The sequence below is a fragment of the Schistocerca gregaria genome, chromosome X (genome assembly GCF_023897955.1).
Source record: "Schistocerca gregaria isolate iqSchGreg1 chromosome X, iqSchGreg1.2, whole genome shotgun sequence".
In the NCBI taxonomy this organism is placed as follows: Eukaryota; Metazoa; Arthropoda; class Insecta; order Orthoptera; family Acrididae; genus Schistocerca; species Schistocerca gregaria.
In genome coordinates this window covers 154,170,748-154,194,707 of record NC_064931.1, presented here as the reverse complement: position 1 = coordinate 154,194,707, position 23,960 = coordinate 154,170,748, and the positions used below count along the sequence as shown (strand labels likewise).

General features: G+C 41.4%; 1 protein-coding gene across 2 annotated transcripts in view; it reads right to left on the bottom strand.

Moving 5' to 3' along the window:
- Positions 1-19,977, bottom strand: part of LOC126299417 (RNA-binding protein with serine-rich domain 1-like) — a 103,676-nt gene extending 83,699 nt beyond the window's left edge. The window contains exon 1 of one of the 2 annotated variants that reach the window (XM_049991314.1): positions 19,770-19,977. In XM_049991314.1, coding sequence (XP_049847271.1) covers positions 19,770-19,801 — 32 coding nt within the window. In that variant the 5' untranslated portion in view covers positions 19,802-19,977. The remainder of the gene's footprint in view (positions 1-19,769) is intronic. The other variant, XM_049991315.1, reaches the window with a different exon arrangement.
- Between the last annotated feature and the right edge of the window lie 3,983 nt (positions 19,978-23,960).

Below are 23,960 nucleotides of genomic sequence, written 5' to 3'. Positions count from 1 at the left end.
AACAAGTAAACATTCCTGGGCAATAATCTCATTCTCCCAGAAGGATATGGAAGCCATGAACACTTACAACTTCTTGATAGAAGCAGTGGAATTTGCACAAATCACAGATAATATCTCTTTCTCACACAGTTTTCAAATGCTGATGGCCATATCACATAACCTCCTCTTATCATAATGTATTTCAAATTCTTTCTTATTATGGCACTATTACTGCTCATTAATGGCATCAATTTATCAAGCACAGAATATGTTTGCTTGCATTTGCTATTCCACTACTTGTGAGAAAACAGGTTTGAACAATACTGCATACTAGTCATTGGCAGATATCATGAACAGAAATTCTGGCCAGACATTGCAAATACTGGAACAAAATACATTCCGAAATTAATAACGTAGTAAAAGCATGCCCAGAATGGACAAGGCAGGCAGGCAGTCTGTGCTGCCCAAGTTTATGTAGTCCTATGATTGACGAGCACCAAACCTTGGAAACATTTACACTGAGCCTTTACCAACATCTTTTTGAAGATCACTTAACTAACTGTAATTAACTTGCTCTTCAACTATTCTTTCATGGTGCAAATGGTGTTCGTCATTGCAGAAGCAACAATTGATACTAAAATATTTTTTGTTTCTATGGAATGTGTACCTCAACAATAGTAACCCACAATGGGTCACAGTTTGCACTGAAACTACTCTCAAAATTTTGGCCTGGAATTGACATTTATTTTGTCCAAAGAGCTGAGTTTCAACCACTGTCAAATTGGGGGGAAAGATTTTTTAAAATTCAATGTTAAGAGTGGTTCAACCTTCGACCCCAACGTTCTTTCTCAGTGTTCATCAGGTGACACTCAACAGGTGAGAAGACACTAGAAGTAAGTATACCATGGATGGTGCACAGCACTCCATTGCACCTTATACATCCAACTCTGCAACCTCCATAAGATAAGGTCCACACCTGGCATACTAGTCTGCAATTGCATTGTCCAGGAACACCAGGTGCAACTTCTGTCAGCACCAATGCCTATGGACTGAGACCACCAACACTGTTATTCACTGCTGCAGAAGCTGATTCTCCACACCCTCCAGCACAGCCAAGATCACACCGAGATGGGAGTCTCTGACAAAACTAGTTCTAGAAGATGAACACCTGTATGAGCAGACACTCCAAGTCATCCTCCCCTCTGCATAGAAACAGGCTCAAGTTTTGAGTTTTTTGCCCATATGCAATATATGTACGGGGTGAAAAAGATGGAACATTGCCTGGTCAGACAACTAAAGAGTGTTCACAGATATTACTGCAGAATGAGGGCTCTTGGGAACTTCTTAGCAACAATTGAATGAAGAACTATCACAGTGGTTAATGTACTGCCACCGAAGCTGACACACACAGTTACTGAGACACTTGTGTACCAGCTCCTTTCAACGAACATTAGTATCTGCTGCTATTACACTGCACTTTCCTGGCTTATGTTTCATGGGTTTCATTCACAGATTGCTCTAACGACATGTCTGCAGCACTTGTGTGGTGTTCCCCCTTGTTCACTTCGTGTATTCCTGCTTATCGTTCCAGGAATCATTTATACAAGGTTACTTGTAAGTACCTATCGGTTTCCAGACGACAACTGCATGAAAACTACAAAACATACAGAAAAATTGCACGTATCAGTGGATAAAGGATTTCTCCACCTTTTAAGTTGTCTACACAGTGTGGTGCAATTGCAGAGTGTATAATTAGGCGTCAGGTGTGTCAGAACATCTAGTTAAATCATCTGCTCCATATTGTCAAAACAAATTAGTTCACACCTGTACATACAGAACCCAAAAAACAAATGTTCAAAAGTGGGCTGCCTTTTTTCCGCCTTCCCACACACCAGCAGCAGCAACTACAATGGATTGCATGTACATACTGACACTTCCCACATCACAAACAGTGCCCATACTGTGCACCTGTAACATGAGTTAAAAACTTGAAGAGATGCTGTTTCTACTGCCATGTGTCTATTTTCTGTATATGTCGTAGTTTTCATGCAGTCATCTTCTGGAACCCTGGAGGCACTTATGAATAACTCCATACTTTGTATGGCAAAAGAAGAGCTGTGACAGCTGGTAGGGCCATTGACAGTTTTCAACTGTGTAGCACAAAAGGCTGCTGATGGTACCAAAGCTGAAAGACTGAAGACAATGACTGCCTACAGAGCTATGGCAACAATGATGTGTTGTATGGTGTAACTATAGTACATCTGGTCATACTAAATGAATTACTGATGACTTCAACAATTCACGCTGCTTTCCCTACCACTGAACCTCCTCCACGAGTTCACAAAAAAGAGCACTGTCCAAATCAGTTTCTTTTCCTGCCATTTAAAACATAATTGAATATTAAATACGGGCATACAAATGTTCTGTACTATTTTATTCGTGGAAATGTTTCAGCTTGGTATACATACTCAAGTAGTAGTTAAATGGCCACTTAGGGGCTTTTATCAGAGTACTTATTATGCTAAATAGAAACATGCTCAAACATAAACAACGAGTAATTCATGCAGAAGAACTCAATCTGTGACAAACATATCTGGAGCTTAATAATAAAAGGTGAATGAATTTACTGTGCTTGCTGTTAAGTTTAATTTTGTTGCTTGTAAGTCACAAACATTGTAACCAATTGCCCTATTTGACAGTAGTATATTACAACATGTAATACCATTACATTGGTTATATATTAACCTGAAGGAATCTGTCATGCCAATAACCACTTCCTTCAACAAGCTGGCCTAACATTGAATCGCAGATGTTCTTGCAGCTGATCATTCTGGCTCTGCTTAAGTCATATGCCACCACAAAATGTTTGTGTAGCATATCCAGTGCTGTAGAGAAATTTCGCAAATTGTCCATATTATATTTTTACCAACTACATCCATTACAGCACTTGAATCACTTCCACCTCCAATGAGCTAGAAATTGGTGGATAGTCAAATTCTAATCTTCCATCCTTCTGAATCACCCTTGGCTGAGTGAAAGGAACATGGTGCATTACCAATGACAGACTTTCCAGAACATGATTTGGCACACATCCAGTGCATAAAAAAAGAGCACAAGGTATTTTCCCAAAACACAAAGAACATCTTTTTACAGAACTTTCTTTCAAAAAACATTTTTCAAGTTCATATTCCATTCCAAGGATCCACACAATACCTGACACTGAAATGAATCAAACATACACCAACCACCCAACGTTTCAGACAAATAAAGATTACTTGGCAAAAATAAAAATATGTTAGCATACACTTACAGTACAGGGTCTCTTCAAACAATAACTGAATTTTTTTCTTCACATGACAACAAAGTCTCGTAATGACATAGTATTGGCAACACTGTCTCAATCTCCCAAATAACTGAACTTTTTCTACACATGACAACAAAGTCTTGTAAAGACATATTACTGGCAACACTGTATCAATCTCCTGGGTAGTCCTATTGCTCATATCTCACGTAGTTTGCGAGTGAAAGGTAGTACAACATTTATGGTGATTTTTGTAATGTATGATTTAGGACATTTTGCCACACATTCAGGATGGTGCATAAACTGAAGGTAACATCTTTGCAGTAGTGATTGGAATCTTAGTTGGTTCTAATTATGATGTTTTGACTAAAAAATTAAACAGGTAATGAATTGCAGAAGACTGAAGAGCAGAAAGAACATCAAGTGATGTTTGCAATGAACTTCTTCAGCAAACTAAGGATACGAAACATCCACACAAAACATCGACACAAGACATGAGGGTTAGCTTTGCAGTTACATAACAGTGGGCTAGCAAAGAATTTCCAAGTTAGAAACAATCATAATAATCACAATTCAATAGCAAAGTAAATTTTTCTTATGCACATTTCAAATTTTTTCGACAATTTCATACAATCAAAGATCATTAGCATGCAAGTGTGTCGAAAAGGTTACAAAGTGCAATCTGCATTGTGGCAAGGCAACTCATTGATTCCTTATCACAACAATATGCCAGATGGCTCAGCCTTTTGTCAGTACTAGTCCCACAAGGATGCCACTTCAACACATTTAAAGATATTCACGAGAGCAAGTCAAGAACACTGAAGAACTTAACCAAAATAAGTTTATAGGACTCCAAGATGAAGTGAAAACATCACTGGGTCAAGTATGCAAAGTAGTAGTAGTAGTAGTAGTAGTAGTAGTAGTAGTAGTAGGAGGGAGACAACTGCGAGATTAGGTGAGGGGACGAAGACTAAGCATCTTAAAGATGAATAAATGTATTATTAAAAAATATCTTTGGCATTTTTATTGATCTCATCAACAATAGCAGGTACAAATTCTTAGTCAAATTTAAACATCAATCACATTTTTTTTCCAAATTACAGATCCTTAATTTATGCAATTTCCTTCTGTTGCAACATACAGTCTGAATACTAGTAAGTAGTGTACTAATGCAGCTGTTGCAAACTGTGAAACCTTATATTGTACCTTTCTCGGTAGCTGTCATTAGTAACATAAGCTAGTGTATTGGTGCTTGAATTGGAGACAGCCGGTTAGAATCATGGTATTGGAAGAAATTTTTGTCACTGTGTGTGGCCAATGTATGCAAGAAAGTTGCAGAAATGCAATTCCTCATTACTAAAAAATGTGCCACTGTCTTGGATTAACTCTGAAACCTCTCCACAGTATCTCATTCATTATGTAAGAGCATGTGACACTGGATGGTAATCAGTCTGCCAGAAGGTGACGTTAAACTCGGTGAAATTCAAGTGTAATAAAACACCACACCCTACATATTATAAACTACACAAACAAGTTCTACTGAAAGACAACACCTAACTTTTGAAAAGCAAAGCTGCCCAACATATGCACGTAATGATGTCGTTATTGATTCTGGTCACTTAACCTCTTACAGGATTTTCCAGCCAACAATGCCATGAAACACTTACCTACAATTATTTTGAAAAATTCTAAAACTTATTTTGGTGAAATTTAGACCATAAACAATACCAGATAGGTGACTTAAGTAGTACATCTTTTATGTATCTCACTTGCCAGTTGTAGTATGTACCATGTTATTATTGGCATAACTTCTAAATTAATATTGTCAATTGATTTGTTAGTCATGAGCCTTCTTTTTTATGTTGGCCATTGTAATTGTTAAGATGATTAGCTAGTGCACATACAAGCATTTGGCTAAGAACAGCAGGAAAACAAAACAATATCCAGCCAAGTAAATGCACATTCCATTGCAACTGTAGCTATACCCTCTCTCCTCCCTGTTGCACACATTTTCCAGAGGAGCTCCCTGCAGGAGCAGGTTGTGTAGGGCAGTAATTTGATTTTTTCACAGAAACCGAGTGAAAATGATACAACATTCCCACAGAATATTCGTACTAGCATAGAATTTGTTCCTAGAATGATTCAATTTTCTTGGCAATGAATCAAGTTCATTTATAAGATACCATGATATCCTCGAGGATGGTCTACATTTTGAAATATTTACTAAAGCTGTAGCGGAGCTCAGGTCGAATGATATTTCTTCATTTTCCTTGTCAGAAGCTTCTGATTCAGAGGTTGTGTTACTACTATTACTTCCTCTGTTTGTCCTGAAATGATTTGGCAAATCAGGTGAAATAAAATAAAAATATAACTATCACTATAAACAAAATACTATTTTAAATTTGTGATCTGAATTTAATATAAATTGAAGATCCTGAAAATTCATATATGATGAATTCAATTAAATCCTAATCAGATGGTTACAGGAATTGAGAAGAACAGGGCAGAATATGTGGAGGGAAAGAAGATAAGTGGAAGCATAAGATGAGCATGGAGATGAAGAGGAACAAAAATGGTTGGTTGGTTGGTTGATTGGGGTTGAAGGGACCAAACAGCAAGGTCATCAGTCCCTTGTTACAAAGACGGTCAGTTCCGACAGAGGGACAGCTCAGAAGAGTCAAAAACGATAAAGGTAAAAGGTAAAAGGCTAAAAAAAAAGTGCGGTTGTGTAGTCAATGATAAAAACACAAGGAGGGAAGTCAGTAAATGGGTAAACTCAAGAGAGGAAATATCCCACCTGTGAAGCAGTACAAGCAAGACCACATGCTATTTAAAAGCGTTCAACCGCCAGAGTGTACAAGGGCGGATTGTAAAAGGGATTAAACAAACCTAAAAGGCGATAAAAACAGTAAAAGGGAAAAAAGAAGGAACATGGCCAGGGAGGGGAGACAGGAATCTCCAAGCACAGCCTACAGTGGGAGACATCCCAACCCTCACCGCCCTGCCCCTACTCCAGAGGGAGATGAAAATCCTTAAAACTGAGAATAAAAACCACTTTCACGGAGGAAACTGAGAACCAGTTCAACCATCCGGGAATCGTCTGCTAATATTAAGGGTAAAGTGCAGGGAAGTCTGTACTTAGTACGCAGAGCTAAAAGAAGGGGGCATTCCACCAAAATGTGGGCCACTGACTGGAAAGCTCCACAACCACAAAGTGGGGGTGGCTCACCACGCAAAAGAAAACCATGGGTCAGCCTGGTATGGCCGATGCGAAGACGACAGAGGGTGGTTGAGTCCTTTCGCGAGAGGCGTAAGGAAGAACGCCATGGGACAGGTGTCACCTTAATCGCACGAAGTTTATTAGACAAGGAGGTAGCCTCCCAGGATGTGGCCCATGATTGCGCAAAGTGGGATTTGAGATGAAGCCGTAAATCCGTCACAGGAGGGGTGACAGGGAAAGGGGGGTAAGTGACTGCTCCCCCAGCCAAACGATCAGCAAGCTCATTTCCTCGGATGCCCACATGGCCAGGGACCCAAAGGAAGCTAACAGAACAAGCAGCACGGTGGAGATCAGCGAGATGGTCATGGATGGAGGAGACCAAGGGGTGACGGGAGAAACACCGGTCAAGTGCCTGAAGGCCACTCATTGAGTCTGTACATAACAAAACGCGATTGAGCTTGGACTGTTTAATAAAGGCCAGGGCCCGGGAGACCGCCATCAATTCCGCAGTGAACACCCCACATGCATTTGGCAGGAGATGATTTTCCATGCCTACAGAGGAGGTGAAGGCATAGCCCACACGATCAGCAGATTTAGAGCCATCAGTGTAAAAAACAACAGCATCCCGAAACTCAGATAAAATGCGGCGGAAAAAACAACGGAACACCATCGGGGGAACGGAATCTTTCGGACCTCGGCAGAGATCCATCCGAACTCGGGGCCGAGGAACTAACCAAGGAGGTGTGTTGGGGAGGGAACGTGGGATACAGGAAAAGGAAGGAAGCTGAAAATCACGGCGAAGAGACGCTAGGCGGAGCCCAACCGGTAAACCCGCCCGAGGGCGGGAGTCAGGTGGGCGACTTCCTTGGGCAGGGAACAGGATAGAATAGGAAGGATGAGTGGGAGAGGAACGGACAGCGATTGCATACGAAACCAGAAGCTGGGAGCGCCGAACGGAAAGGGGGGGGATCCCAGCCTCAACCAGGAGACTATCTACAGGGCTAGTCGGGAAGGCACCGATGGCCAAACGGATACCACGATGGTGGACCGGATCCAAGAGGCGCAATGTAGAAGGGGCAGCTGAACCGTAAACTTGGCAACCATAGTCCAAGCGAGACAACACTAAGGCCCGATAAAGGTGGAGGAGAGTGGAACGGTCAGCACCCCAAGAGGTGTGGGCAAGGAAGCGAAGGACGTTTAGTTTACGGAAACATCCTATCTTCAGGCGTCTGATATGAGGCAGCCAAGTGAGCTTGTTGTCAAAAAGAAGGCCAAGGAAACGAAACTGTGGGACCACAGGTAAACGTTGTGCATTGAGATAGAGCTCTGGATCGGGGTGGACTGTCACACGGCGACAAAAGTGGACCACTCGCGATTTTAAAGGAGAAAACTGAAATCCGTGTGAGATGGTCCATGCAGAGGCACGCCGTATAGCACCCTGGAGCTGACGCTCTGCAGCGGCCATCGAAGAGGAACTAACCCAAATGCAGAAATCATCCACATACAGAGCAGGAGCGACCAAAGGACCGACGGAGGCCACAAGTCCATCTATAGCAATGAGGAACAGAAGTACACTCAATACGGAACCCTGAGGGATGCCATTCTCCTGGGTTCGCGGAGAACTTAAAACTGTACCAACCCTAACCCTAAACGAACGATGAAACAAGAACTGGCGGATAAAAATCGGGAGTGGGCCCCGAAGACCCCACTCATGAAGTGTAAGTAGGATATGATGGCGCCAAGCCGTATCATAGGCCTTGCGAAGGTCGAAAAATACAGCAACCAAATGGCGGCGCTGGGAAAAGGCCTGCCGAACTGCGGATTCCAAGCGAAGTAAATGGTCGATCGGAGACCGTCCCTCTCGGAAGCCACACTGGTAAGGGGACAACAGACGCCGAGATTCGAGGACCCAAGTGAGCCGACGGGCTACCATCCGTTCAAGTAACTTACAAACAACGTTCGTCAGACTAATTGGCCGATAGCTGTCGACGAACAGGGGGTTCTTACCGGGCTTAATGACGGGAACCACGATGCTATCCCTCCATTGAGAAGGGAAGTCACCCTGGAGCCAAATACGGTTAAATACCCGGAGAAGATGTCGCTGTTGTGGAGCACTGAGATGTTGAAGCAGTTGGTTATGAATGGAGTCTGGGCCAGGGGCCGTATCATGAGAAGAGGAGAGTGCGGAAAGAAGTTCCCATTCAGTAAAAGCGTCGTTGTATGATTCTGACTGGCTGGGGGTAAAACATAAGGCGGAAGCTTCGGCCCGCCGTTTCTGGGGAAGGAAAGCAGCCGGATAGGAGGCTGATGCCGACGCTGTTGCAAAATGGGTCGCAAGGTGTTCCGCGAGAATCAACGGGTCCGTGCAAAGGCCATCCGGGAGGTGAAGACCCGGGAGGGTAGACTGCCGATGGCAACCTTGGAGAGAGCGAAGTGTAGCCCATACCCGCGACAGAGGGACAGCAGAACCGAGGGAAGAAACAAAGCGTTCCCAACACATCCGTTTGCTCCGTTTGATTAAGTAACGGGCTTTTGCGCGAAGGCGTTTAAAGGTAATAAGATTGGCAACGGATGGATGCCTCTTAAGGTGTTGCAAAGCTCGACGGCGATCACGGATGGCAACGGCAATGTCCGAACTCCACCAAGGGACCTGCCGGCGGCGAAATGGTCCAGATGAGCGCGGGATAGCAAGGCTAGCAGCGTGAACAATCGCGTCAGACATGTCACGTATGACATCATCAATACCATCCGACAATGAGGGAGAAAAAACGACCTGTGCAGTATACAGAGGCCAATTGGCACGTTGGAAGGACCAACGAGGTGATCTGTCCATGGGGGAGCGGGAAGGGAGCGAGAGAATCAACGGGAAGTGGTCACTATCGCAAAGGTCGTCGTGCGGTGACCATTTTAGGGAAGGGAGGAGGGAGGGTGAAGAGAGAGAAAGATCAATGGCAGAAAAGCTACCATGACCGGCACTGAAATGGGTAGGTGAGCCATCGTTAAGAAGGCACAAGTCGTGGTCGGTAATAAACTGGTCAATGAGATGACCCCGACTAGATGGAAATGCACTGCCCCACAAGGGATGATGTGCATTAAAATCGCCAAGTATAAGGAAGGGAGGAGGAAGTTGCTGAAGGAGGGCACTTAAGGAGGCAGGTGTAGGAGTTCTGTCAGGAGGGAGATACAGATTGCAAATTGTGACTCCAGAGTCCAGGTGGATCCTAACAGCAACTGCTTCCAATGTAGTTTGGAGAGGAATCCACGTGCTGGCAATGTCCGTTCGGACCAACGTGCAAACTCCGCCAGACGCCCGTAGGGGGCCGACCCGATTTCGACAGAAAGCACGGAAGCCACGGAGGGTTGGTGAGTGACCACCAGTAAAATGAGTTTCTTGTAGAACCACACAAGCCGCAGAGTAAAACGAAAGAAGGGATTGCAACTCCGGTAGGTGACGGTAATAGCCATTACAGTTCCATTGGATAGCCAAAGAACAATGAGTCAATTGGGGGGTGAACAGGCTAATGTCAGTCATGCCGGTGGGTCACCACCCGTCACCGACAAGGAGGGGGCGACATCCATGAATAACAGGTCAGAGTTAGGTTGTGAAGATGGGGACGAGACCTCTGGCGATACCAGAGACTCCTTGTCCCGGGACTTGTGCTTCTTCTTTCTTTCTGTTTGGGATCGTGGAGGGCTGTGCAACAAAATGGAGCCAGCCACAGCAAGATCGGGAACAGAAAGAGAGCGGGCGATCTGAGGGCCCGCAGACCGTGGTTCTCGTGGTGGCCGCGTGGCAGCAGACCTTTGGCCTGGAAGGTGCCGGGAAGGGGGATCCCGCGAGGGGCGCCCATGACCGGCAGACGCCGAAGGAGCAGGACACTTCTCCAGCCGGGGAGAGGAAGCGGTGCCCGGGGGGGATGGTGTGGGAACCGCAGGGGGAGGGGGGAGGAAAGGGGTTCGGGACTGGGGTAAGGAATGATGAGGAGGGGGTGAAGATACTGCTGAAGCATAACTAGTTGTCAGGGTCACTGGATGAAGGCGTGTATACTTTTTACGGGCCTCGGTATAGGTGAGACGATCAAGAGTCTTATACTCCTGTATCTTTTCTCTTTCTGATACACTGGGCAATCCAGTGACCGTGAAGAATGATTTCCACGACAATTTACGCACACAGGAGGGGAAACACAGGAACTTCCCTCATGGAACGGATGTCCACAGTCACCACAGAGGGGGACCTGCGAACAGCGCGAAGACATGTGGCCAAAACGCAAACACTTGAAACATCGCATAGGTGGTGGGATGTATGGCTTCACGTCACATCGATAGACCATAATCTTGACCTTCTCAGGGAGGGTGTCCCCTTCAAAGGCCAAGATAAAGGCACCTGTGTCAACGCGGTTGTCCTTCGGACCCCTCTGAACCCGCCGAACAAAGTGAACCCCCCGCCGGCTTAGATTGTCCCGAAGTTCCTCATCAGATTGAAGGAGGAGGTCTCTATGGAAAATTACACCTTGCACCATGTTCAAGGACTGGTGTGGGGTAATTGACACAGGAATCGTACCAAGATGGGTAGAGGCACGGAGAGCTGCAGACTGGGTAGCTGAAGCGGTTTTAATCAACAGCGACCCAGACCGCATCTTGCTGATAGAGTCCACCTCGCCAAACTTGTCTTCGATGTGTTCAACAAAAAACATAGGTTTCGTATGAGTAAAAGTATCCCCATCAGTTCTGGCGCAAACCAGATAGCGAGGGAAAGGTTTCGCTCCCAGCCGACGAGCCTGGCCCTCCTCCCAGGGGGTAGCCACGGAAGGGGCAGAGGAAGCAGCACGTGAAGAATCTTTTCCAGTCAAAGAGACGGCCGGAGAACGGCCAGAGTTGTGGACTCTTATGCGTTTCATGAGCATAGTGTCCGCCCTGATACCACCCACTCCGATCAGGGGCTCTCCTCATGGGCGCCACCCAGCCACAGCAAGGGCCGTCTGGCACGGCGGCCATTGCTGGGAGTTCCGATGCTCCAGGACGACAAGCAACCACTCCTAGGCTTACATGAGGAGGTCACAGCTCAGGTATCAGACGTGTGATCCCTGTGTTTTCAGGGGGCTCAACCAAAAGGGTACATAGCGACCCCACCACACGGGCTGGCTACCGTGCTGGCTATGGACCCTAGCGTCAAACAACGACGTAAAGGAAACGATGGAATCAATGATGATGGCACACGCCGGAGACACTAGGTAAGGTGCTCTTCCCCAAATGGCTCACACTACGGAAGAAAATTTAGTGATGGAGGTCAAACCCCAGAGGGGACCAGAGAATACCAAAAGGATGAAGGAATTACAGAACAAGGCCGAATTGCAAGGTCAAGAGAACCAGGAGAATAGCAGGGCCAACATAAGGAAGGACACCAAGAGAGGGAGAGGAGAGGTCGGAGGGAAGGATGAAGGACAGGAAAGGAGGGGAAGGGAAAGGAAATGCAGCCCGGAAAAGGAAGGAAGGCTGCAATAGCTCGGGGCCCCGTGCTCGCCACGCACGTACTCACGAAAGGACCGCGAGCCCCCTGGGGGGAGGAACAAAAATAAGAAAGCTAAGTGCTTAACTGAGACGTATTGGTAGCTTAGTCAGAAGGAAATATTGTATGGTCTATTCAAAGGAATCATCCCATATTTATGTTTTAGGAAGCCATAGGACAGTCAGATGGGGATTTGCATCCCACTTCTCCTGATTGTGAATCCAGTGTCTTAATCACTGCATGATGCAGTTGAAAGGGATGAGTGGGGAAGGAGACAAAAGTATTTCATAAAGGGCAAATATCCTTTTTTTGGTGCCAGAAACGCTCAGCAACATACACATCAGCCAAAGTGCCTAAAATGTGCATAACTGTTTGCTGAACATAATTCATAGAATGCGAACACACTTTTTTATGCGTATTACATTGTAAATGGTGCTCATCAATATGAACATTTTGTCAAATGCATGAAAAAGTGCATATTTGCTATCTGAGCTTAATTCCCTTTTCCCCCCTTTTGAATAGTTTACCACTGTTGTTCGCACAGCTAGAATCTACTCTTATCTAGACAATTCATGTTACTGTCTTTTTTGTAATTTACTTTACACTGCAATATTTCACTTAGCTTCCTGACTAAAATACACACACAAAGAATGACCACCTATTCATTTTGGTATCGTATGTAACTAACATATCAATCAAGTTTCTGGCACTATACTCATCCTGTCCATCCCCCCCCCCCCCCCCCCCCCTAGGACTATCCAACTTGAAACTGAGGACCTGTACTATCGCCTCTTAACATACCATTGCGCCATCGGGCGGGGGGGGGGGGGGGGGGGGGGGGGGCTGGGGGGGGGGGGGGGGGTGGAAGGAGAAGATTCTTGCAAAGTATGAATGCAGTAAATCTTCTCCACTGTCTTGTAGCATCAATCCACAATGTGTCCACCGCATTTTGGAAGACATGTCATCTTCCATTTTTTGGCCAGAAGACGGATGAAGAACACATGAGTTACAAAATGAAATGTCATGGACAAAATGCAGATAGTGCAGCAAGAAATCCGCCAAGATTTTATTGCACTCCGTATGATACTCTACACAGTTATTTAGCTAGGTTGTTTGTAATGCTATGTATAGCAACTTGCTCATTACAGTCAATGATACAGTGTAATTCAATATCCTCATGCAGTAGCCAGATGACTATCATGATCTATAAATTTGAAACCTATTAATTAGCAACAATTTTGCGTGATTAAATGGAAAAATTCTCAAATGTTTTGCACTATTCCATCAATGCCTGACCAATATCTCCCAGTACTGTCGCGGACCAACTACGGCTCAGTACAGCAGCTATGAAATAGATTGCTGAGTGAAAATTCAGTTGAGTGTCCACTGATTTGAAACTTCCTGTCAGAGTGAAACTATGTGCCAGACCGGGACTTGCATCTGAGACCTTTACCTTTCTGGATAAGTGCTCTACCAACTGATATCCAGGAATGACTCATGACCCGTGATATCCTTTGGCCACTACCTCATATCCTACCTTCCAAACTTCACATAAGTTTTCCTTCACATCTTGGAGGAATAGTACTCCTGGAAGGAAGGATATTGTGGAAACAATTTAGCCACAGGAAGTTACAAATCGGTGCACATTCCACTGTGGACTGAAAATTTATACGTGAAACAGTCCCCCAGACTGTGGCTCCAGCATGTCTCTGTAATAGCCTTTCTTCAACGAATACTAAACCTGCAAGGCATGTAGGAGAATTTCTGTGAAGTTTGCAAGGTAGGAGATGAGGTACTGGCCAAAGTAAAACTTTGAGGATGCACCGACAGTCATGCTTAGATAGCTGAGTCGGTACAGCACTTACCTGCGAAAGGCAAAGGTCCAAGGTTCAAGTCCCGGACCTGCACAGTTTTAATCTGCTAGGAAATCTCAACTACAGAACATTTACCATGTTTCCTGAATTTCTATTGATATAGTCAAGGAATTTCAGTGACACGCACACATTATTTTTTACCCTCGCTAAATGGAACCTAATAAGGTTTTCTGCACTTGGATTTTCATCTGAACCTATAAAAATATCTTGCACTCTGTCCTGATGGCAGGCAACTTCTTAAGCTGACCTGAGGTGTTTTGAAAAGATACCTCAGCAGTGTGACAAATACCATTCGCAGTGCAAATAAACTTACCATCATCATTTTGCCTATCAATGTTACAATCGTAGGAAGTGTATCTGCTGGTTTAAACTGTCTCTCCTGCGAGAACAAATTCCAATAATATGAAGAGCAGACCAGAAACTGTCTATTCAGGCACAGTTTCGTGTGTCCTTGTATTTAAAAAAAGAAAAAAGTTTAGAGTGTTTAGCCAGCATCAATTCTTTTCATATTTATGACATTTACCTGCGATTCAAGTTCAGTGTTATATTGAGAAACAGTTATAACACACTATCCCACATACAATATGTGATCAAAAGTATCTAGACACCCCCAAAAACATACGTTTTCAAATTAGGTGCATTGTGCTGCCACCTACTGCCAGGTACTCCAAACCCGTAGTCATTAGACATCGTGAGAGAGCACAATGGGATGCTCCACGGAACTCACGGACTTCGAACATGGTCTGGTGATTCGGTGTCACTTGTATCATACGTCTGAAGGTGAGATTCCCACACTCCTAAATATCTCTAGGTCCACTGATTCCAATGGAAACATGAAGGAACAAGTATAGCACAAAGGCATACGGCCAACCTCGTCTGTGGACTGACAGACTGCCGACATTTGAAGCATAATGTGTAATAGGGAGACACCTATCCAGGTCATCACACAGGAATTCCAAACAGCATCAGGATCCACTGCAAGTACTGTGACAGATAGGCAGGACATGAAAAAACTTGGATTTCATGGTTGAGCAGCTGTTCATAAGCCATAATCACACTGCCAAATGCCAAACGACACCCTCGTGGTGTAAGGAGTGTAAACATTGGACGATTGAACATTGGAAAACCATTGCGTGGAGTGACGAATCACGGTACACAATGTGGTGATCCAATGGCATGGTGTGGGTATGGCGAAAGCCTGGTGAATGTGTATAGTGCCAACGGTAAAATTCGGAGGCAGTGGTGTTACGGTGTGGTCATGTTTTTATGGAGGGGCCTTACACCCTTTGTTGTTTTGTGTGGCACTATCACAGCACAGGCCTATATTGATGTTTTAAGCTACTTCTTGAAGGGCAATTCGGAGATGGCAATTGCATCTGTCAACACGATCAAGCACCTGTTCATAATCCACGGCCTGTGGCAGAGTGGTTACACAGCAATAACGTTCCTGTAATGGACTGGCCTGCACAAATTCCTGACTTGAATCCTACAGAACACCTTTGGGATGTTTTGGAATGCCAACTTCACGCCAGGCCTCACCGACCAACATTGATACCTCTCCTCAGTGCAGCACTCCGTGATGATTGGGCTGCCATCCCCCACGAAACATTCCAGCACCTGCCTAAATGTATGCCTGTGATAGTGGAAGCTGTCATCAAGGCTAAGGGTGGGCCAACACCATATTGAATCTCAGCATTACTGATGGAGGGCGCCACGAACTCTTAAGTCATTTTCAGCGAGGTGTCCAGATACTTTTGATCACATAGTGTAGCTATCACGACAGTTTTATGGGATACTACAAATTACTTACAAACGAGTACAAAATCGTTTCAGCAGATGCAAATTCTGGCAAATGCTTAAAATAACTGGTACTCTGTCATCAAGGAGGCGGTAGAAATCAGAACGAGAGTTAACAATTTATATGGTATGCATGAAGAATGCATTAACGTGAGGACTTGATAGAGATAATAAAGAAAGCATTTGAACTGTGATGCAGTAGACGCCATAACATCATTGGTGCCAGTACAATCTCTGATCACATGGGACACCCCTAAAGCTTTCATAGATAAATTCCTGCCATCTCTGTGACAGCTGCGTTTCCTAACAAAGATAATGGAGACAACTGCTGGAAGCTTGAAATTTTATCCTAATTTGATGTGATAAATTAATTGAGTACTTTTTATTCAATAAATCCATAACAAAATACTCAATGATTAGAAAAAATCCATGAGTCATTAGCATGGAAGAAGTATGATACAGGACAACTGTCAAAGGACTTACTCTCTGACTTTATTTCACTTTCTTCCTTAATCTGAAGAGATGTTAAGGAGGGTTTAAAGCAACGGTGCATTTCCTCCTTTCACCTTTATCCTGAATTTGAAGGGATGTTAAGCAATAAATGACAGGTGCATTTTCCCCATATTGACCTTCTGAGGCAGTACGGTGAGCTCTGGGAAATGCATACTTACGCGTAGGATACCATTTTCCAAGACTGTCTCTAAAGCATAAATTTCCATGTAAAATTTGGTGCTGCTGTCAACTGTGTCTGACTATAGTAAAGGATATAACTTAGTCACAAACCATTTTATAGAAAAAAAAGTACTGTGACACTAGTGAAAAGTGTTCTTTATTCTGTACATGGTGTACAACCTGCAGCTAATTTCATTAATTATCCTTTCTTCATAGTGCATTGTAATGTGTCCGATTCTTACATGCAAAGGCTGCAATACGAAACTTCTGACACTCTGAAGACTCCAAAACATTTTTTTTTTTTTTTTTTTTTTTTTTTTTTGGAACTTTTCACTCTCATTTGTTGTCGAGAAGTTTGATGTCAATTTATATTCAGGAAAGATATTTTATATGATTTTACTATTTTATATTCAACAACTAGAAAACATGTTGTATAGCTCCTTTAGTTTGTATGAGGAATCATCTCCTCATAGGTGACAGTCACTATCAAGACACGAGATTTCATCTACTGTTCCTTTTACAAACAAATTATCAATCTTAACACTGATAAACAAAAAATAATTACTTTGTCAATGATGAAATAATAACAATAATAATCTAGTTCACTTGGCACATGCAAAATGATGTTTTCTATATGTGAACCACCTCTAAACTCTGTTTAATCAAAGAGTATACAATTCATTATGAAGCAGAGTCAACTTTGCCAGTGGCAAAGGAGCACACGAAACATGCTGTGAGTAAAACAGTGGAACGACATTACAGTGCAAACAGCAGATCTCATACGTACTTTACTTCCTCTTTCACAGCCTCTTTATCTCCATGTGCTCTCTAAAATTGTCAAATTAACTAACCTTGTATATTTTCCCCCTAATAATTTCTGATGGTTTGTTTTGCCAGCACAATTATACACAAAGCATATACTGTGCAAAAATATGCAGTACAGATAAAACCATATTTGTACCCTCCAGAGATCTTACAGGAAAAATTCTCTCTTAACTTTGATACTGGCTCACCCTAAGTTGTGTGTTTACTTTTTTCTGAAGCCTGTCATTTTAACAATAGATCACGCCTGAAAACCAGTGTCTACAGATGTGAAACAAATTTCCAATTCATTTCCATACCATCTCACATTTTGTGAACAGCATAGTTAATTAAAAGTAATGACTTCCAGCTAACTTCTGAAGAAAATGGTTGTCAACTGTTTATTTCACTGATTAAAAAATCCATTATTCTTACATCCCACTTTTGATGCAATTAGTTCTGAAAGGCAGTAAGAATTGTCTGTACCATACACACTCCTACAGTGTAGGCCATACCAAAATTTGAGGGCTCTGTCACAAATAATGCTGTGCCCAATTTTAAAATGAAGCAGCTCTTAAAAATTACATCATGTCTCCTTCAGCAACTGAATCACACAAAGTTATTCTACACCAGCCAATATGTAGTTTTCTTTGTCAACACACACTTTGCAGTACTTTACAAAGTTCATACCAGCTACCTCAATTGGCTGAGTATGGCCATATAGTAATGAAATCCGATCTAGAGTTATTATTTTTTAATGTTAAACTCCATTGAAGAACAGCTGTGTAAATTGCCTGAGTGTTGCCACTGAAGCACCATAACAAAGTATCTGAAACACTGGCTTTATCAAGCTTTGCATTTTCCACAATATAATAAATTACTGTGCACATGGCCCACGAAGGAGTAGCAAACATACTGAAGCAAGTAAAACAGTGAACATAAACCACAAAAACATCACAAGTTTTCCTCTTGAGACTAATGCCACATTATTTACACCTTGGAGGTAGGTACAATACTACTGATAGCCCATTACTGTGGTTACAGATTTTGATTTGGTTTTAGGAAGTCTAACAATATCCTAAAATTATAGATTCAAAGAGCATAACAAATTTATTTGGCATCAGGAGTCAGGTACCTTAGGGAATACAGAAACTAAAAGACAAAACATTAATTTAAAGAAAGTAAAAATTTATTTACCATCACTGAAACTTATGAACAGTAAGTAAAATACGAAAGAAAGAAGAAGAAGAAAAAAACAGCATAAAAGTTTGTTTATTCCTACTTTCCAACAAACAATCTACAGTTTACTATCTCCAAAGTGAAAAGGTGATTCTGCCAATATATTTCAGTAACAACACGCAAATGAAGACTAGAAATAATGTGCATTCATGTCATCAACTGATCAGTTGAATTCTGGTTCATGGCATCAAACACGGCTTATCATCATAACATTGACAACTGCATACAACTGTAACACATGAGAATTACAGACCCATGAGACGGTAAAAAAGCTATACACCAACAAAGATCTTCTTTACGCACTTTATTTGCGAAACTTTGTACTCGCGTTGGTACATTCGTAACTCGACTTTAAAATGTTGAAAATCTGCTTTAGACAATATCATAGTTTCTAATTATTTCCTTCTACATTCGCCACAAAGTATCATTTAAGTATTTCACACAATCAAATCTCCAGGGTCTGGTGCTTAACGTGAGTTACTACTAGTGTGAAGTTCTTAGGTTCTATTCCTAAAAGCTGCCTAAGATTACAGTGTGTTGAAAAAAATCTGAAACTGTGATTACTCTCTCCGTCACAACACAAAACGAGAGTTTGTTTAAAGCAGAAAATCATCGAAACTATCAAACAAACCGGTGAGGTGGCATCAAATAAAAAGGGGCATAGTGCGTATCACATCATTTACTGCTATTACAATTACTCGCGCACTTTCTTACGCTAACACAAACACGCATTACTGTAAATCACTATTTCTCCAGGAAACTGTTTAGTTTCTTACATTTCTCTTAATTACGTAGTTGGTTAATAACTGAACTATTCGTTGTTGCTTGCCGGGTTGTGGACTCCACAAACAATTTCTCTGTGCCTGTCTTCTTCCCTTATAAATATATAAATTCGAGGATACAGCTAATGTCCACTCGAATTTAACTAAACAACGCCTGGAACTATAAAAAAATAAATAATAGGGCATATTATCTGCCAATTAATGTTACTTTGTCGCTTGTGATATGCATCCAAACAAATCATTTCGCATGTTACTTGTTTACTTCCCTGACATACGATATGTAAACATGATTTCTAATAACAAGACAAAGAAAAATACGCTTTCAAATACACACAAAGGAACACCAAAACTTCCTATTTTTTTTTATCAAAACTATACGACGAGGAAACAGAGATTCCTACACCATCTACTGTCATTTAACGATCAGACCATAACATACAAACACGCGTGTGCAAAAAAACCAAAGCAGCTCTAACAGCATAGAACATACCGTACATACACCTGAATACAGAACTAATCCTACATCAACAAGTTATGTCTCTAAACCCATATTCAGACATGAATGACATCATGTATGTCACGATATATACACACTTACATTTTGTTTACGGTATTTGATTCTCCACTCATTGCTTCCCTCCACTTGATGCAACATCAAAGCACTTTTAACCACCCAAAGATCTCCAACATTTTGTAGGAACACCGTGTGATAGATCTCAATAAGTCGCATACTTTTCAAGATTTCCATCTCCTAACTATAATATGACTTTCCATCGATGGAAACCTTTATATTTGAAAAGCATTCGATCGTTTTATTCTGATCTTTTTATTTAACAGTGGAGTCCAACCACGCTTTCACATAGCTTGTGACTATGAATAAGAACAACACCTATCTCCTTTCATTTTTCCGGTTATTTCCATGCCTTTTCTCCCATAATGAGATCTGCTGGTAATACTTCACTCTGAGTGGAATGTTTTGGATGTAGGATTGGAGAGTATTACATTTGCAAATAATATGGGCTGTGTCTGCAAACAACACCACTAACATGGATATAAAATGACGAGTGCAATAGCTTCATAATTAAAATTAAAAATTACGATGGACAGTGGATAATGTGCGAAAAAGTCAGTACTTATTGTGATAATACTTGTCTGACGTGCTATATTATTAAAAAAGTTGACAAAAGAAGAAGCGCGAACACTGAAAAATACGAAGATGAACTTATGTGGGCAGCATCAACGACCAACATCGAACATTTGCAAGAAAATGGGACGTCTTCCCACTGCGATTGTGAAAAACGCGCCGACAAAGGAATAATGTGTCGAAAATGTGAAACAGTTTACCAGTATAAATGTGCACTGAAACGTAAGTTCAAAACGAAAGACTTAGTACTGTTTGAATTGCTGCAAAGACAATAAAGACGATATTATAGCGTTTCTGCTAGATGAAATTCGTGGGTTAAAACTAAAAAATGATGAACTTAAACAACAGTGCGTGTCTCCATTGTACAGTGATGTGGTAACAGAAAATTTGACTAGTAAAAATACAGGCGACAGGACCAATAAACATTATCGAAAATGCATGAAGACTGTGAGAAGTGTTGAGTGCACGGAATGTGGAAACATTTTTCATTTTCGATGTGGAAAAGTAGATTCCTCACTAAAGGGACAGGAGATAATCATAGAAAACTGGAACTGTGACGATTGTAGGTTGAAAACCATTCAGCCTGAAATATGTAACATACCCGATTATAATGGAGGTGAAGGTAATGAAGTCCCCAAAATCACATCTGAAGCCAAACACACGAAGCAGAAAAACATGGACTGTACACAAAAAGCGCAGATTTGTTTAAATCATCGAAAAAGAAACAGCAAAAAATTTTGCAGCAACGCAGATTTGATGGTGCCTGTTTTGAAATTGAATAAAACAAACAATGCATCAAATGCAACAGATAAAGAACAAGATTGAGCACAGAGTCAAGAAAAACGAAGAGAAAAGGAATCTACTCTGATGGTTTTTCAAGAGGGATGGCTACAAAACGAAGACCCTGACAACCCAAAAAAACATTAATATTGAAGGCATAGTGAAACCTGGAGCAAGATTCAACCAGATCCTCACCAACACTGGAGACTGCAGAAATTTGTCAAGGAGTGACTTTGCAGTTCGTATAGGTGATTCTCATTATGTATAGCACAATGAAACAGGTGCAGCAACAACAGCTCAGAAGACTACACTGGGCAGGTTAACAAACACAAATGTTATATTATTTAAAATACCTCATCCTTACGATTTAATTCAAGCATCATGTGTAAACAGAGAAATAACCAAAGCTAACACATATTTAGAAACAATTTGCAAACAGTTTAAAAATGTTATGCTTTTAGATATTAAGGAATGTATCAGTTGTAGCCATGAACGCCCTGGCAATTGTAACTGCTCGAGAACTTGTCATACAAGACATGGTCAAGGCCTAAGTGGAATAGGAAAGACACTGCTGGTCCAAAAAATACTTAGGATGGTAAATAACAAATTATCTTGTATCAGTAATTTGGAACATATGTCTCAGAACCAGTTCAGGGAAACGTATATGGCTGACCAAGCCTGAAATGTGTCAGACTAGGTCAAAACCTGAAAGGGACACTAAAGTGAGCTGTGCACCAAATCTAGCTGACTTGACTTTACTGTATCAGAATGTACAAGGACTAGGCAACAAAATTTTTGAGCTGAAAGTAATTTTAAACTATAGCCTTAAGGAGGTATCTGTGCTGTGTATCAGTGAGCACTGGCTTCGGGACACTCAGATCTGTGCAGCAAATATTCCAGACTTTGGTTTAGTACGTAGCTTTTGCAGGGATACTTATAAATGTGGAGGTGTGTGCATCTATGTTAGAAGTAATGTTAAATCTAAGGAGGTAAAACTTAGGAAGGTAAAGTGCACAGAAAAAGATTTTGAATGTTGTATTTGCGAACTTACAGACTGTCAAACTATCATTGCTTGTATCTATAGCTCCCCATCAAGTGATTTTACCCAATTCTTATATTATATAGATGGTCTTTTAAATGAATTGAGAGGTAGGTCAAAATGCACAATAGTTCTTCATGCCTCATCATTAATTTTAACAAAAATAATAAGAACAAGTTACAATTATTAAATCTGTTTAACACGTACAACATGCAACCTACAGTGCATGAAATTACCAGATATGGGGATGGGTCTGAAACAACACTTGATCAGATATTTACCAACAAACAATACTGTGAGTACAGTGTTGAAGTAACAGATACAGGCTTTTCTGACCATACTGCTTTAAAAATAATGAGTAGGAGTGAGAACAATAAGAAATACACAATCATTGAAAAGTATGTACAAAGAAGACTTATTAATGCAAACAACATAAGGATATTTAATAGTATGCTAAAAAGGGTGCAATGGGGCATAGAACAAACTGATGATGCAGACAAAAAGTATGACAGTTTTCTCACTGATTATAAATATTGCTATGATGTAGCATTCCTGTTAAAAATAATTAAAGTCAGTGAGAAGACAAACACACAGGTAAGACAAGGGATTAAAAAATCAGCAACCGCCTTTAGAAACCTAAGCAAACATGCTAAAATAAATACAACAATAAAACCTTACTATAGGCAAAAAAGAAGGGTCTATAGGAATGTTTTACAGACAGCAAAAGAGCTGAGCAATGATTCATACACTAATAATGGAAACAATAAATCAAAATCGATTTGGAAGGTTATAAACAATAGCATAGTAAAATGTAATACCAACACCCATAATTTCAAAGTTAGAAGTGAATGTAAAGTGATAGAAGATGCGCAACAGACCAATATATTCAATGAACATTACGTGAACATAGCACCGAACCTAATTAAAAGTCTGTGCAATTCAAACAACAAAAACATAAAAGTGCCAAATTACGAAAAGACCATGTTTCTGTACCTAGTAACAGAATTTGAAGTTACAAATGCTATTAATAAACTAAAAAATAAAATGTCTTGAGGTATTTAAAGAATACCAGGCAAGGTAATCAAACACAGTTCTACCAGTATAGATACACACCCAACTGACATTATTAATATTTCTTTTAGGACAGGTGTGTTCCTATCAAAACTAAAACTCTCCATAATAAATCCACTTCACAAAAAGGATAGTACAGTTCACATAAATAATTATAGGCCAGTGTCATTATCGTCAGGTTTCTCTAAATTAATTGAAGGAGTAATGTATGAAAGGCTAGCTGACTTCCTGAATAAAAATAAAATACTGACGAATGCTCAAAATTGGTTTAGAAAGAACAGATCCACAGTAACGGCAGATTTCCAATTCATGAAAATGGTTCTTAATACCTTGGACAAGAACGAAGTAAACTGTGGAATATTGTTAGATTTATCTAAAGCATTTTATTTAATCAACCATGACTTGTTGCTTATGAAGGTAGAGTGGTAGAAGGTAGAATGTTATGGGGTCCGTGGACTTGCCTTCAAATGTTTCAAGTCTTATCTCTCTGATAAACAACAGAAGGTACAATGTCATGAAGTCATGAAAGCAAAGAATATCTTTCAGATTTTTTTTAAAAAAGTAGCTATGGAGTGCCCCAGGGTTCCGTGTTAGGCCCTCTCTTGTTCTTGGTGTATATAAACGATTTGCCAAACCATCTGACAGTTGCATAAACGGTGATGTTCACTGATGACACTAGTATTTTTATAAAAGGATACACTGAGGTTGATCTACAGTAGAGTAAAATGGTTTAGTGATAATGCTTTGATCATAAA